Source organism: Odontesthes bonariensis, chromosome 12 (genome assembly GCF_027942865.1).
Source record: "Odontesthes bonariensis isolate fOdoBon6 chromosome 12, fOdoBon6.hap1, whole genome shotgun sequence".
Classification (NCBI taxonomy): Eukaryota; Metazoa; Chordata; class Actinopteri; order Atheriniformes; family Atherinopsidae; genus Odontesthes; species Odontesthes bonariensis.
The window spans coordinates 14913965-14929448 of record NC_134517.1 but is presented as its reverse complement, the minus strand read 5'-3'; the positions used below and the strand labels follow the sequence as shown (position 1 = coordinate 14929448).

The window sequence follows — 15484 nt, the reverse complement described above, 5'->3', positions numbered from 1 at the left end:
TAAGAAAGGGAGACGAGTGGAAGACCGCTTTCAATACGCCCATGGGACATTATGAATATCTAGTCATGCCCTTTGGGCTTACAAACGCTCCAGCTGTTTTCCAAAATGTGATTAATGATGTGCTCCGCGACATGTTGGGTCGGTTTGTGTTTGTTTATTTAGATGACATTCTTATTTTTTCTAGTTCTTTTGAGGAGCATGTCCAACACGTTCGCCTTGTTTTGCAGAGATTTCTTCACAATAGACTGTATGTTAAAGCAGAGAAATGCGAGTTTCACAAGGTTTCAGTTAGTTTTCTGGGTTTTGTTGTGGAGAAGGGTCAGTTAACGTCCGATCCTGCCAAGGTCCAGGCAGTGGTCAACTGGCCAACTCCCACATCAAGAAAACAACTGCAACGGTTTCTTGGATTTGCGAATTTCTATCGCAGGTTCATTCGAGACTACAGTCGTGTTGCTGCACCTCTTACCAGACTAACGTCGGTCAAAACCCCTTTTAGTTGGCCTCCGGAGGCAGAAAGAGCTTTCAGGGCACTTAAGTCTCTTTTTGTAAAGGCTCCGGTGCTTACTCACCCTGATCCCACACAGCCTTTCATTTTGGAGGTTGATGCCTCCGATTCAGGGGTAGGGGCCGTCCTCTCTCAGCGCTCCACATCTGATGACAAAGTACACCCTTGTGCCTTCTTCTCCCGTCGTCTGACTCCCGCTGAAAGCAACTACGATGTGGGGAACCGCGAGCTGCTGGCGGTGGTTTCGGCATTGCAGGAGTGGAGGCACTGGCTGGAGGGAGCCATTCATCCATTCCTCGTTTGGACGGACCACAAGAACCTGGCCTATTTACGCTCCGCCAAAAGACTCAACCCCCGTCAGGCTAGATGGGCTCTCTTCTTTGACTGGTTTGATTTTACCATTTCCTACAGACCCGGTTCTCGCAATATCAAACCTGACTCTCTTTCCCGGCAATTTTGTTTACAGGGGGAAGGTACCTCGGAGACTATTCTGCCTGAGGCCTGTGTGGTTGGAGCGGCCAGATGGAAGGTGGAGCGCAAGGTCCAGGAGGCACAGCGGGGCCAGTCGCTGCCGGAGAAGTGCCCCCCTAACCTTCTTTTTGTTCCCGAGGCTACCAGGACAGCTGTTCTTCAGTGGGGGCACGAATCAAGACTGTCCTGTCATCTGGGAATCTTGAGGACTACGGAGCTCATCCAACAGCGGTTCTGGTGGCCTACTATGGTGGCCGACATCAAGACATTCGTCTCCGCCTGCTCAATCTGTGCTAGAAGCAAGGCGTCTCACCGCGCCCCCGCCGGTCATCTCCGTCCACTCCCCATCCCACATTGTCCCTGGTCTCATATTTCACTAGATTTTGTTACAGGCCTACCCCCTTCCAACGGTTTCACCTCCATTCTCACAGTTGTTGATAGGTTCTCTAAGTTTGCCCACTTCATCCCCCTCACTAAGCTGCCCTCTTCTCTGGAGACCGCCAATCTACTAGTTTTACACGTTTTTAAAATACACGGACTCCCTCTAGATATAGTTTCTGATAGGGGTCCTCAGTTTACTTCTGCTGTATGGAAGGCTTTTTATAAGGCAGTGGGGGCGGCAGTGAGTCTATCATCGGGATACCACCCACAGACCAACGGCCAGACTGAGCGGGCCAACCAGGATCTCGAGGCTGCCCTCCGCTGCGTCGCTCACCAGAATCCCGCCTCCTGGTCCATCCACCTCCCTTGGGTAGAATATGCCCATAACACCCTGGTTAGCTCTGACACCGGCATGTCTCCCTTCAAGGCCGCTCTGGGGTACCAACCTCCTCTCTTCCCCACTCAGGAGCATGAAGTCTCTGTCCCGTCCATCCAGCATCACCTTCGTCGCGCCCATCGAGTCTGGCGGGAGACACGCGCAGCTCTGTCGCGCACGGCGGAGCGCAATAGAACCATCGCCAATCGCCACCGGACCCCTGCACCTGACTACCGCCCTGGACAGCGCGTCTGGTTGTCTGCACGGGATCTTCCTCTCCAGACGGAGTCCTGGAAATTGGCACCCCGATTCGTCGGTCCATTCGAGGTAGAGAAAATCATCAACCCAGCTGCTGTGAGACTTAAGCTTCCATCCTCCTTGAATGTACACCCCGTGTTCCATGTCTCCCTCCTAAAGCCGGTTACAGACTGCAGTTTTTCTCCCCCAGCCGAACCTCCACCTCCTCCTCGTATGATCAATGACCACCCTGCATACACTGTACGTGACATACTGGATGTCAGGCGACGGGGAAGGGGGTTTCAATTTTTGGTGGACTGGGAGGGGTACGGTCCCGAGGATAGGTCTTGGGTGTCGCGCAACCTTATTTTGGACCAGAGTTTATTAAGGGATTTCTATGCCCGATACCCAGACAAACCTGGTCGAACGCCAAGTGGCGTCCGTTAAAAGGGGGGGTAGTGTCATACTCCGGTTTTGATTCTGGCTTGTGCCCTGTTTTGGTAGTTTTCTTTGTTTGTTTCTGGGGTTCTTTTTCCCTTGTCTCTTCTGCCTGCAGAGGGTGTGCATGTGGGAGGCAGAGCTGACATGCTTGTTTGGAGCTTTACAAGGCACACCTGTTCCTGATCGGCGCAATCAACAACCCTTCTTAAGGAGTTTCTGGTCGACGCGCAGATGCTGGATTATTCACCTACCTATGCACGGCTGCCTCGTGAAGACTGCCTGGGCCTGCTCTGCTCCTTCCACGCCTCTGCTCCAACACCCAGCCTAAGCTCTACCCTTTTTGTAGAGTCTCTTTTGGTTAAATTCTTGGACTAAAATAAATCCTTTTATTTTTTCCCACTTCGGCTCTGTGCGTCCCTTGGGTCCACATATAACCACCCGTGACAAGGGGAGTTCAAAGAACTGACTAAAGAAACAAATGAAGTTACATATACTGAAGTTGTTCCTTCAAATCTGACAAGCCCTTATCAGCTCCCATCAACAAACGGACAAGTTGGCAATTCTGTGTCATCCATAACTCAAACCAGTCACAGAAATAAAGCTTCCATCAGAAACTGAGAAAACGCCGAACACTTTTCACTATTGTCACCTGAGGTGACATAGGGGTCACTTGTTTGATTATGCTTTGTATATGTTACTTAGACAGCCAGATAAAAAGTACAATGTTCAACATTTCCTCACAAGGCTGTCTAATTCCACTAAATCAGCATCATTCACAGTAATCACACTGTAGTTCTCAAATGTTCGTCAGAGCAAACTGTTCACCACAGGTAGCAAACTGTGTCTATGACTCAAATCACAGAGCAATCAACTATTCATCACATTTCACTCACATTCTTCCTCTAGCTTATTCTGATAACATTTGTCTGGTCTTTAACAGTTCAATATGCTTTATAATATATACTTATGTAAAGCGGGGGGGGGGTTGTCCACTTGAAACCAGAAATAGCATTTTATCTACCTTGAAAAGTTCACTACAAGAATAAATGTGCATTAACAGTCAGATATAACCTTTTAAAGCAGAACAACAATATTATCTCAAGACTTAAATCTAGTTAGTTTCTGAAAATGGTAGTATCATCTGCCAGTTGCTCATCTATCATCTTATCTTTTCCTGCATTCAAAACAACTGGTAATTTCACTGTTTACTGTCTAATTTGACATCAAACAAATAATGACTGTTTTATGCACTGAGGAAACAAATAAACACAACACTGACATTTTAGATTTATATGGCAAACTTGATTGTAAATAGCAGATCATTTACATATGCTACACACATGGAGCAACATAAGCATCTTCTGGAGGCATATGTATGGCAATCTGACAAACTGATCTCCTCTCAGCTTTAGTTTGTTTTTCTCCAGCAACTCCAAAAGGAAATATTAGACATCATAACTGCTTAATGTTTACTGTTTGAGTCTTACCAGAGGTCCGTTTCACGTAGCAGGTTTAGTGAAAACTCTGAGTTGGTTAACCCTGAAATGAGGGAAACCCTGAGTTTTCCGTTTCACAAAGGGAGGTAACTCAACCCAGAGAAAGAGGGGTAACTCTAGCCTGTTTCACAAAGAGAGGTAACTTAACCTCTCGGTCAGTTACCGGAGTAACAGACTCTCTGAACCTAACCTGGTCGGGACCAGGTTTTATTCAAGAAACCTCGAGTTTCTTTCTGTCTCCGCCCTCTTTCAGCCACACACGCCATTTGATTTCCTCATTCATTCATTCAGCAGAGCGAGTTCTTCTACTTCTAGAAGTCCATTAGGCACAGTAGGAGGCGACTTTTTTCACGAACATGTCCTTTTGACAACGATCCCGTGGATGAAGGTGCAGCATTATTGCGCAGAGAAATAAATATTCGTCAGAGATGGTTATCAGACCGCGCATAGGTTTTTGCATTTACAGACAATTATCTTTTTGAGCGGCACCATCAGAATGTGTTGGGACAAAAGAAAAAAAAAGACTGTATGAATAGGCTTAAAAAAGACATATATAGGCCTATTATATTTTATAAAGGCACTCGTGTCTTGGGGGTGCTCCCTCCGACGATTCCCTCAGCCACTGCCCTCCCGTTAGAGGTGGCGGTGCTGGGCAGCACCGGTTTTACGGGCATCTGCCTTCTTTCTGTTGGCTCAGTAGAAGTCGGTGTTAGTTTAAATAGGCTTAATTATTTAACAGAACATGATATAGATGATGACTCTAAATTTTCCTTAAGAGTGAGTGTGAGTGTGCATGGTTGTTTGTCTCGTTTGTCTCTATGTGGCCCTGCGATGGACTGGCGGCCTGTCCAGGGAGTACCCCGCCTCTTGCCCTTTGACCGCTGGGATAGGCTCCAGCCCCCCCGCGACCCGACTGACGGATTCAGCGGTATAGATAATGGATGGATGGATGATATAGATGAGAAGACATAGTTTATGTGTGTGAAAACAGCATTATGTTGGGAATAAAATAACTGCACAGTCAAATAGCCACTTAATATTTACTTTATAGTATAAAACATGATCAAAATGAGGTACCTCCATGCCGAGGTCTCACCTGTTTGAACGATGTTTTTATATTTCATCTTAAACTGCTGCCAAGTGAGCTTCTCCCCCGCGAGATTGCACCTAAATGAAATAAATGAATGGGCTACCATTCAAGCAGTTTCCCTGTAATATTATTGTGATTGCAAAGGACTACATTTAAACTTACACTTTTGCTGCTGCAGCGATGTTGCACTTATGTCTAAAAACGTATTGAAACTCGCCGTATGAGCGCATTAAGATTTCCAATTCGAGGTTAGTGAAAAACGTAGCCCCTCCTCTTCCCCGTTGCCAAGGTGACTCGTCGAATCGGGGCTCCATTGATGCTGGCTTTTTAAAGTTGTGGTGCACGCGCTAAACTCAAGGTGAACCTACTCAGAGTTGATTAACCTCACTCAAATCAGCGTTTCTGGAACCGAAAACTCAGGGTTTTCTATCTCAGAGTAGATCAACTCAGAGATCAGGAATAGACTCAGAGTTGGTTGAACCTGCTTTGTGAAACGGACCCCAGATGGTGTATAGTTTATTTAGGTGAGTATTTGTTAAAAACCACAAAAAAAAAATCTCAAAATTAGATAAAAATGATGTTGCTATAACAGCAATTGGCCCACACACTCTATCCCAGCTGTCATTGGGCAAGAGGCAGGGTAGATCCTGGACAGGTCGCCAGGCCATCACAGGGACACACAGAGACAAACACACTAACTCCTGAGAACAATTTAGAGTCACCGATTAACATGTACGTTTATGGACTGTCGGAGGAAGCTGGAGTACCTGGGGAGAACATGCAAACCCCACACAGAAAGGCGTGTGTTAAACCTGGAACCTCCTTGCTGTGAAGTGACGGTGCTAACCACCACACCACCGTGCAGCCTGTTACATCAACCCATCCTTCGATAGATACAGTTTGACCGAATCAATGCTCATACAATAAAGAAATAATGGAAGGCTTGTTGGGTTGCACTGTTGCCACCTGAACACTTTAGTTGCAACATTTAAGTCTGTTCAGACCACTCAAGCAACTTTTTCTCCAAAAAAAGCACCCAGTAAGAAATATAGCAAATTCAAGCAAACAGTTCCCACTGCAGGCAAAGAGAAAGAAGGGCTTGCGCTATTAGATGCATGTTGAAAATACAGGGCCATCTCATTTTACCAAATAGACTTAACTGCTGTCTCTTCAGTGAGTACAGCAGCTCCGCACCTGACAAGGACCTCAGTGTCACTGAGACACATTCTGCTGATTATATATTGATGTGTAATGTAAATATTGCTGTAAATATACATTTAAAGATACCTATAAAGACACATACTGACAGCATTATTAAGTTCTATGATACCATCAAGATTGACCAATACAGAGAATAATATCCTGGTAATTTTTGTCATATCAACTAGCCCTAAATGAATTGAGCACAGTTGTGTTTCAAGCCAACTTAGATGCAGCAACCAAAGGTTATCACAGAATGTAGCTGATGCTAAATAGCCCAAGATATACGCATTAGTAAGACAACTCTGGAAGTCAACGTGCTTATTAAGTATTTTTTTCCTCTTGCATTTTATATAATATTTTTTTATGTGAATTCCAGGTACTTATCGACCTTTACAAATTAATTAAATTCAGTTGTTATATTTGTTGTGCAGAAAGGGTTTTTACTGCAAGTCTCGTGACCATAAAATGTTTATATGTTTTTTTTTTTTATTTCCCCCATTGGGGGATGAATAAAGTATTTTTCTGTTCTATTCTATTCTATTCTATTATATTCTATGTTTAAGCAAACACAAAAGCCAGAAAACCTTTATGCTCCCGTTTTTGTTTTACTCTGGTGAATATGTAATTATTGTTATCTTACTAAGTACTACTGTAGCCTCAAAATATACTTGCCTTTAAACTTTACAATCGTGTAGGCAATCATTATGCTGACAAGTATGCAGAGTCCACTTTAGAGGGCATGCACAATCGAGGCACCAAACAAGTGCAAGATACATAAGGTAGCTGTTATAAACAGGCAAATGCATAATTAAAAGCGAGTATATTCTTGGCCTTACTGTGACTTACAATGAAAACATTAGGATTATTTCTTTATTGTTTAAGCTTTGTGCTTGAAACTGTTGTGTTTAACATTCCTTTTCACAGTGTTACCATAGTCCTTCAAGAGGAACTAAAGTGAACGTGATCGTCATTGAAAAGCAGAGACTCTTTCACGAACAGTGCAGTTAAATGGTTACTCCTGATAATGTTATTGATTCAAACAGAGGCCACAATCATCACTCCACTGAAAAAGTACAGGTTTGATATTGAAATGTAATTGCAGCAGTCTTGCGAGTGGAAAACGAGTAACCTGTAAATTAGCTTCAACAAAAACAATTAAATTCATGCAGCATTTCCCTTGAAAGGCTATCCATCCATCCATCCATCCATCCATCCATCCAGTTTCTATACCCACTTAATCCAGTTCAGGGTTGCAGAGGCTTGAGTTTATCTTATATGCCATTAGGGGAGAGGTGAGGCACACCCTGGACAGGTCACCAGTCCGTCACAGAGACAAACGAGACAAACAACCATAAATGACTAGAAGACGACTATTTGTTCTGGCTAAGGAGGCCACCTTCCTTCAGAAAAACCCAATTTGCATCGACTTGCTGGCTTCATTGGTCACAGCAGGACTGCATCAAATTCTGCATCAGCTTTATGAAAAATAGAAACAGTAGAGTGAGTGCCAAATGTCTAATTAACATTTATCACCATTATCCATAAGAAGGAAAAATGTTAAATTCCATTAGTACACAGAGATCATCACTATCAAACATGATTTCATGGGAACTTTTACCCTTCAATAATCCGCACTTCAAAAAAAAAAAAAAAAACAATAAAAAAAGTTTCTTTGCATTTTTTCATTTAATATGAATCCGTTTTGCCAACAAATGGCTGAAATGTTACGTCATGAGGGTGGCAAGACTGAATTCATAAAATCACATGTGGATAAAGAAATAAAAAATATGTCAAAAGATGCAAAAACAATATAATAAAATTTGATTTATTAATTTGATGATTTGTACAAGCATGGTACAAGATATGCATCAATGCTAAATCAAGACAACAGAAAATAGCAACAAACTTTATACAAAAGAGTAAGATGTATGATGAAAAACATGAATGCACTTTTGTTATTGGATCCAAACCAACACCTCAAACTAATTAATAAAGGTTATACATCAAAATACTAAACAGAAAAACGCCACGAATGAGAACTCATGCATTTTATTGTGTCCTTTGAATTAGATGAACAGTGAGCAGCTCTGTTCTTGTTTTATAAAACTATCCACCTGTATGTCAATTAGCTAGCGTGATCATTGCAGGCTCCCAACCCAGACGACATGTCCCTTCATTCTCCTGATCACTGCAGACTGAAGCATCTAAGTGAGATAATCATACGAGATGATTGATGTAAATTCAGAAATAATGTCATGGAAATTTAGATAGACTATATGTACATTTTCCTCTTGTCTTATTTGTATGTAAACTTGATTGCCTCGCAGAGGGAGGTCTAATGGCAGCACAGCACTTGATTCTTGTCTTCCCAGCAGGTCTTTTTTGCAGGATCAAGAGAAACACAGCCAAAATTAATTCACTGTGGAAACTGATCATACCACCGCCATTATCATGCCCAGAGGGAAGAGGGACAGGCTTTCTTGTTGACCTGTGACATATTCAAACAAGCAACACACAACTCCATCTCTCCCTCTAAATTATCGGAAAAACAAAATGGGAATCACAATCTTTACATTGCCATGAGACGGCAAACACTCAATTTCAAGATGAGAAATATCTTTTCTTTATGGAAATGGAACATTATTATCTTATTTCTCCTTATTCAATTTAGTTGTAAGGACATGTGTGCTCTAAGCTATCTTAAGAAACAAAAGATCTATTGATGTGACACGTAGTCTAACAACCTCCCATGTTTAGATTCTGAACATGTTCTTAACAGTGCCACCTGTGCTGTTATCTTTGCCATGGAATGCCAGGAACTACACAACCCATGTGTAAGTGAAGCTGCTGCAGTTTAGCCATTCGTGAACCTACAACAATGTCTTTGTATGAAACCTAGCAACACGCAATAATGGTCGGAGGAGGATTTTTAGCCAACCCTGCTGTTATTCTGATTGTAGGTGTCCCAGTATGAATTTCCCCCCTTTAATTACACTGCCATCTATTTTGTATTAAAAGGATATTCCTCCATTTGCTTTTCAGTAATCGCTGAACCAAGGCAAATCTTGGGTCAATCTAGGAAATCCATCAACTATAGACTAATGATTATACTTCTGGGGCAATGAACAATATTTCTCAACTTCCACTGCAGCCAGCGGATTTCTATATAAATGTAGAACAAATATCTGAGCCAAGATTTTTCCATGCACAAGACTTTGACTGAATGTAGATCAAATTAGATATGCAAAAAAAAAAAAATTCTCCACACAACTTCTTACATGCATGCAAACAAAGCTCCCTAAAATTTGAATTGGTCACTGTGTGGACTACAAATGGCAACCAGGACACGCTCATCGTTCACCAACAGACTCTGCCTTTTGACATGCTGACATTATTAAAGCTTTGGTTTAACTTTGTGGCCCTCTCACACACTGTAGACTTAAGTTTCACTGGAAACGCTATGACCCCTTATTAAGGGAATTCCTGGGTGTTTTGTGACTTGTGCTGTCATTTTGCTGTTAATGAGCCACTGCTGTGCAACTCTTCAACACTGACAACCAATCAAATATCGGCCTTTATTATATGAGAAGTCATGACATAACTTCCTCCTCTGCCATTGACTGCAATGACCTCATTAAAACACTTTCCTTCATCATGCCTGTATGTGCCATTGTAGGACATTCTCAAAGTTTTACAATAGCATCTACGCTGACATTGGCACACTCGTCACTGCTTATAAAGCTGCGGGGTGAAATTGTATTTCCATAATTTCTGCTCAGCTGGTTCATTACTTAATTGACTTAATGAATGACTCAAAGACATGAACCCATACCATTTCACATCAGTGAACATTATGGCAAGGTCAGAGCAACAATTCTAAGAAGAACCCACCACAAATGAAACAACAATCTTGCTGTAAAACAATGACACAGCTGTAAAATAATGACCAGTCAGTGAGTTTTTTCACACACACACACATATATATATATGAAGCCACTTTAGAAAAGTGAACATATAGTCTATAGTCTGTAGTGTTCACCAAGTAATTCTGTTTAATCCTTGAGCTTTGACTCAACATCTCGTTTGCATCAGAATACAGCATCAGTCTGAGGTTTTAAAGTGTTCCTCATGCAGCTAAGTTAGAAACTGTTATGGATGACACCAAAAACAGGAGATGCTTACCACCTAGCCAACTGGATATATATGTCACATCTGGATATTCAAAACTGTAAGTTACTGATTTTAATGCTACTCAACCTTTTCTAAATATGCTCAACTGCAAAACAACCAAATTCTTTGAACCAGAAATTGAACAAAACAAATGCTCCAACATATCTAATTAATAACAACACCAGGCAACCTTGAATATTTGTTCAAGAGCGGCCATGTCATGTAATTTCCAAAATACTCCTTATAATACTCCGCATCAAAAAGTCTGCACTGTTGCATCATGTTTTACAAACCAAAAAGTCTGCATTTGGAGGTTGGAGGGGAAGAAAGACAACACCTCTCAACCAACTGCCGTGTAGGAGACTTGAGATTGCATTCTATAATTACCACTAATGTCTTCTAGTTATTTTACCATAAAATGTCCAGGTCGCATGAGCTGCTGTTGCTTTCACATAACTTTACTGTTAAATGTTGCTTTTGCATCTGGTCACTGTTTCCTCGTGCACTGATTCGTCTTTTTGTCACTGTTTTACACAGAACAAACTACTTGGTTATATATTAGGTATTAAAAACAAGATGGTTTAGGTTTAGAAAAATATCATGGCTTGCATTAAAACTAACCCCGTGTACTGCATCAAAATACCATTTTCCTGGATTACTAGCTGCCGTACGTTTTTGGGTGTGAAAATACATGCAAAGAACAATCTCTGTAGTATAAAACTGATGTTTGAATGACAACAAAGATACGGACTCTTAATATTACAGTCAGGTTGGATCGGTCATACTGTGTTCTCTCGCTTATGTTGTGTTGCTAAAAATACAGCCAAGGAGCTGGAGCACTGTATCTAGGCCTTTGCAGATCAGGGCCTGGTGAGCAGTACATTGGAAATACTTGCCTGTGCTGATAGAGGGCCACACAGAGTATTCACTGTCCACTGATGATAAAGACACTAATAAATCCTCTTAGGGATTTTTTTTTAAGGCACCATTGGAACTGAAACTAATTGGGAGTGTGATTTGTCTGACAGTGTAGATTCAATGAGTTTGCAGCTTTTTGTTGTAAGAAACAGTACAGCACCCCACTGACTCAGTCTGTATTCTGGCCTACTTCATTTCCAAGTCAACTGCCAGCTCCATCTGCTGCTTCAATACAAACTCTGAACGTTTTGTGTTCACACTATCTGTTTTCAACTCAGGGAAAAATGATCTTTGAGATAAATCTCACTTTGAAAGTCTCAGCTTTAAATTTCAGTGTACTGACCAAGCTTTAACTGACTGCCTGTATTGTGTTGAATACAAGCAAGGGAAGCAGTGTCCTACTGCAGCTCTTCCACAGAGTAGCAATCAGTCAGTGTATCACCACAGCGCTTACTATGATGTGTAGCCATAGTAAGGCTATCTTAATGAAAAGGTTATGTAAGATTTTTTAATTCAAGTTCCAACTGGTTGCAGCTCTAATCCTTATACCCCAAAATAATGAAAACTGGCATTACCCAAATGTTATTCTTTCTCATACACATATGGGCATTTTGGAAGTGGTGATAAATCCCTTATTATGTTGGAGGTTCGAGAAATTCTGAGATAAATATTGCAACATTAATAGCATTTAACTATGATATACAGCTACTTTTTTAGTGTCAATGCATAACTGTGGTGATGTGGTGTAGAGACCTAAAAGAGACCTTAAAGTGGGGTGAATAATCCACTAAAGATAGTACAGGCATAAACAGATTATTGGCTTCCTCCATTACATTTTTCCATCTCCAGTTTGGATGAACAACAGAGAACTTTGACAATGCGCTGTAATGAAAGAGGTCCGCAGCAATATGCATTTGAACTACCTCCTGTAGAAAGGAAAATATCAATAAGAGTTTAAGTATTCTGTGATGGACTGGCGGCCTGTCCAGGGTGTACCCCGCCTCTCGCCCATTGACTGCTGGGATAGGCTCCAGCCCACCCGCGACCCGATCGACGGATTCAGCGGTATAGATAATGGATGGATGGATGGAGTTTAAGTATTTAATTTAGAGTATTTTCACTGCTTTATCTTGTCATTAGAAAGCACTTTTCGACAGGGAGCTGAAATTGTTAAACCATCTCTTTTCTTTTCAAAGCCACCAGATTCTTTGAGCTTGAAAAAAATATATAACCTCACAGAATGCAAATGTTGCTAAACTAACTACAACCATAGTCGGTTATTTTGGAAGACAAGTACATACATTTGGACTAAATAACCTTTTAGAATAGTAAAGTCCAAACAACAACTCCCATATTTAGAAATGAAACAATGAATATTTTCAAGTAATCTTTCATAAAATCGTTGTGCACTTAAAAAGCATATATGGTAATTGTGTCTGCACCTCTGACAAGTGTGGATCATTAACTGTGGAGAGTGTGACATCAACGGAGTTTTAAAACATCATGGTGGATGCCAGTAAAACAAGTAAATCACAAGCCATAACATAATCTATGCCTCATTGGCATAAAATAAGACAACCTCGTTAACGCGCCAGTGTTCCTCCTTCTTAATTCACACATGCCAAATGTTTGTTATACAATATTCATGCAGTTTGCTGTTGAGTTTGCAGCTTGAGTCCATTGCTTTTTCCTGAAAATGTTTATAAAATCTAGATACTACAAAACCAGTGATAAACCTTTTCAAATGAATGTTGCCTTTTTGTAACCAAAAAAGCTCTTATTAACAATGAATAATGGTATTGGAAAGACATAATTGGGCCTGGTTTTTACACCAATAAAAATTACAATAACACAAACTTGGCTGATAGGGTGGGAAATATCACATTGTAAAACAGAATGACTTTCAGAGTACAGCTGGAAGTGTTTTATTTGGTGCTCCTGCAGTGTAGTAAAGCCATAATAGTCCCACTACTCTATGATAACAACCTACTGTACTGCAGTTGCAGTGTCGAGGAACTGTCGCGTTGCTCAGCACATCTTCAAAGCGCTTACAAGCTGCCCGCGCTACATGCTGTCTACCTGGTGCTTTCCAACAGCCTGTTGGAATCGGCATACCATGCTCACTCAGCATCAGCAGTGTACATTTAATCAGCTACCACATGGGCCAAAGTGAAAATTGCTGGTGAGATACTAAAGCCGGGGCTTGTGCATAGCTTTTCTACAAGAAAAAGTCAAGAATGTCTGAATGGAAGCGATGTCGACTGTTGGGTGAACTGCTGGGTTTACATTAAAGCGGCGGAGCCCAGTCTCTTTCTTTGTGTCCTATTCACATCGTTAAACTCCCCGGCTTCTTCAACATAAAATCGACCTAAGTGGGGAAAAAAGCACCCGCATGATGACAATCCTACTGCCTGCAGTGACAGACATGAAAGACTGGTCTGTCTCCTCCGGCTGGCTTGGTGAAACCACCGCGAGTATGGCTCATTGAAGAGAGAAGTGATGCAGAGGGGGTAACGCCGCTGCAGTCAACCCGACGATGGAATGATCTGTTTAGCGGTATTTACATTGGATAAAAAAATAAAATAAAATGTGCGTGGATGTGATTAACTGGAATAACATCGAGCCTGAGTGTGTGCGCGCGTGTGTGTTAGGTTCATGTGTGTCTATGTGTGTGTGTGTGAGAGAGAGAGAGAGAGAGAGAAGGAGACACCGAGAGTGAGCAGGCGTTATTTAAAAAGTTAGGAGATCAGGGTGTCGTGGTGATGCAGGGTGGTGAAGCTTTTTGTTGTGCCTCTGCGCTGCGTCCTCAAACCTGGGCTCACCGTAATGTAGTAGCTGCACAGAGTAAGTTGTACCCCCCCCCCCCCCCCCCCGCCAGCGCCTCTGCGCGAGCCACTGGCTGCATAAATATGATTGCAGATCTCTCACCGTAACAACAAACAAACGAATAACGAATGATACTCTTTCACACACACACACACATGCACACACACGCGCTCGCGCGCGCGCACCCATAACGCCGGTTCACACAGAGAAACGAGTGTGCATAATGGTGATGAGCTTACCACTTGGATTCTTGTTTTTCTTAAGACTCTTGCCACAAAGACACTGCAGCATATGCGTTCCTTTGCTGAAAATGTTCCAAAGAAACCACATTGATTTGGGCGAAGAGCAATCCAGTGGCTTAAACACCCAGATATAGATGAGATCCTTGCGGTTGCATAATAACACAATTGGATCAGTTCTCTCAAACAAGGCTACCAGTTGTATCATAGAAAAAAAAAATAGGTAGGCTATATCCAAGTCCTATGCGCTTTCATTCACGTGACAAAATAGTCAGTGTCTGTCAGACTTCGTAATAGCGGTGTGTTTCTTCCTGTGCCAAATAAAGAATGCCTCCTCAACTAGTCTATGATAGAAAATATACTCTATAAATTGCATGTGTCGCACCGAGAGGAGACGGGTCGCCAGTAAACAAACACAACTAACGGGGAAACAGTAAACCACGGTGGATTTCCGAGGAGAAAATCATTGCCTATTAGTTCATCACTCTGAGGAGAGGAGGGTGGATCTGCACAGCATCAAAAGCCAAGGGAGGATGCATCCTATGCACAGACTGCTGCAATGATTGCCCCAACAAAACACCACATTGCCAGGTTGAGTCCAATTCGTGTCTCCTTAAAACCAGCTTGTTTGGCGAGGTCAGATAACACCAACATCAGTTTTCATTTCTTATAATCCCACGCCGCAGGTTTTGGGTTCTTGGTGTGTGTCCGTGATTCCTGGAGTGTGCGTTTGTTCTCTTTGTGGGGTATTTTCCTTAAGCCTTTTTCAGCAGCACGAAACTGGCATCTCTAAAAGTACGCTGCGCCTGTATGAAAACATTTGCATGCATTTCCTTTTTGCGTCGGACCTCTGTTAGAAATAGACGGGGAGGAGGGGTTAAATTGAAAGATTGGCTTTCCATTACGTAAACACGTGGTTTCTGCGCCGTCATACCAGAGATGCTCGGGTTTTTTTTTTTTTTTTTTTTGTGATCCGACAGAGACCATTGTCCCAATAGTTTTATTTTGGATTCAAGAAAATGACATGTCTTTAGAATTTTTATATGGCTATGTGGGAGGACTTGTGGGTCGCATGTTGAGGAGTTTACATTTGCAACCATTAACCTGATGTCATTTCTTTTCAATGCCATT

The 15484-nt window shown here is 42.1% G+C and overlaps 1 protein-coding gene across 1 annotated transcript in view; it reads right to left on the bottom strand.

The window, feature by feature from the left end:
* fgf14 (fibroblast growth factor 14) overlaps positions 1-15195 on the bottom strand; it is a 128090-nt gene extending 112895 nt beyond the window's left edge. The window contains exon 1 of the mRNA XM_075479214.1: positions 14354-15195. Coding sequence (XP_075335329.1) covers positions 14354-14561 — 208 coding nt within the window. The 5' untranslated portion in view covers positions 14562-15195. The remainder of the gene's footprint in view (positions 1-14353) is intronic.
* Positions 15196-15484: the final 289 nt, after the last annotated feature.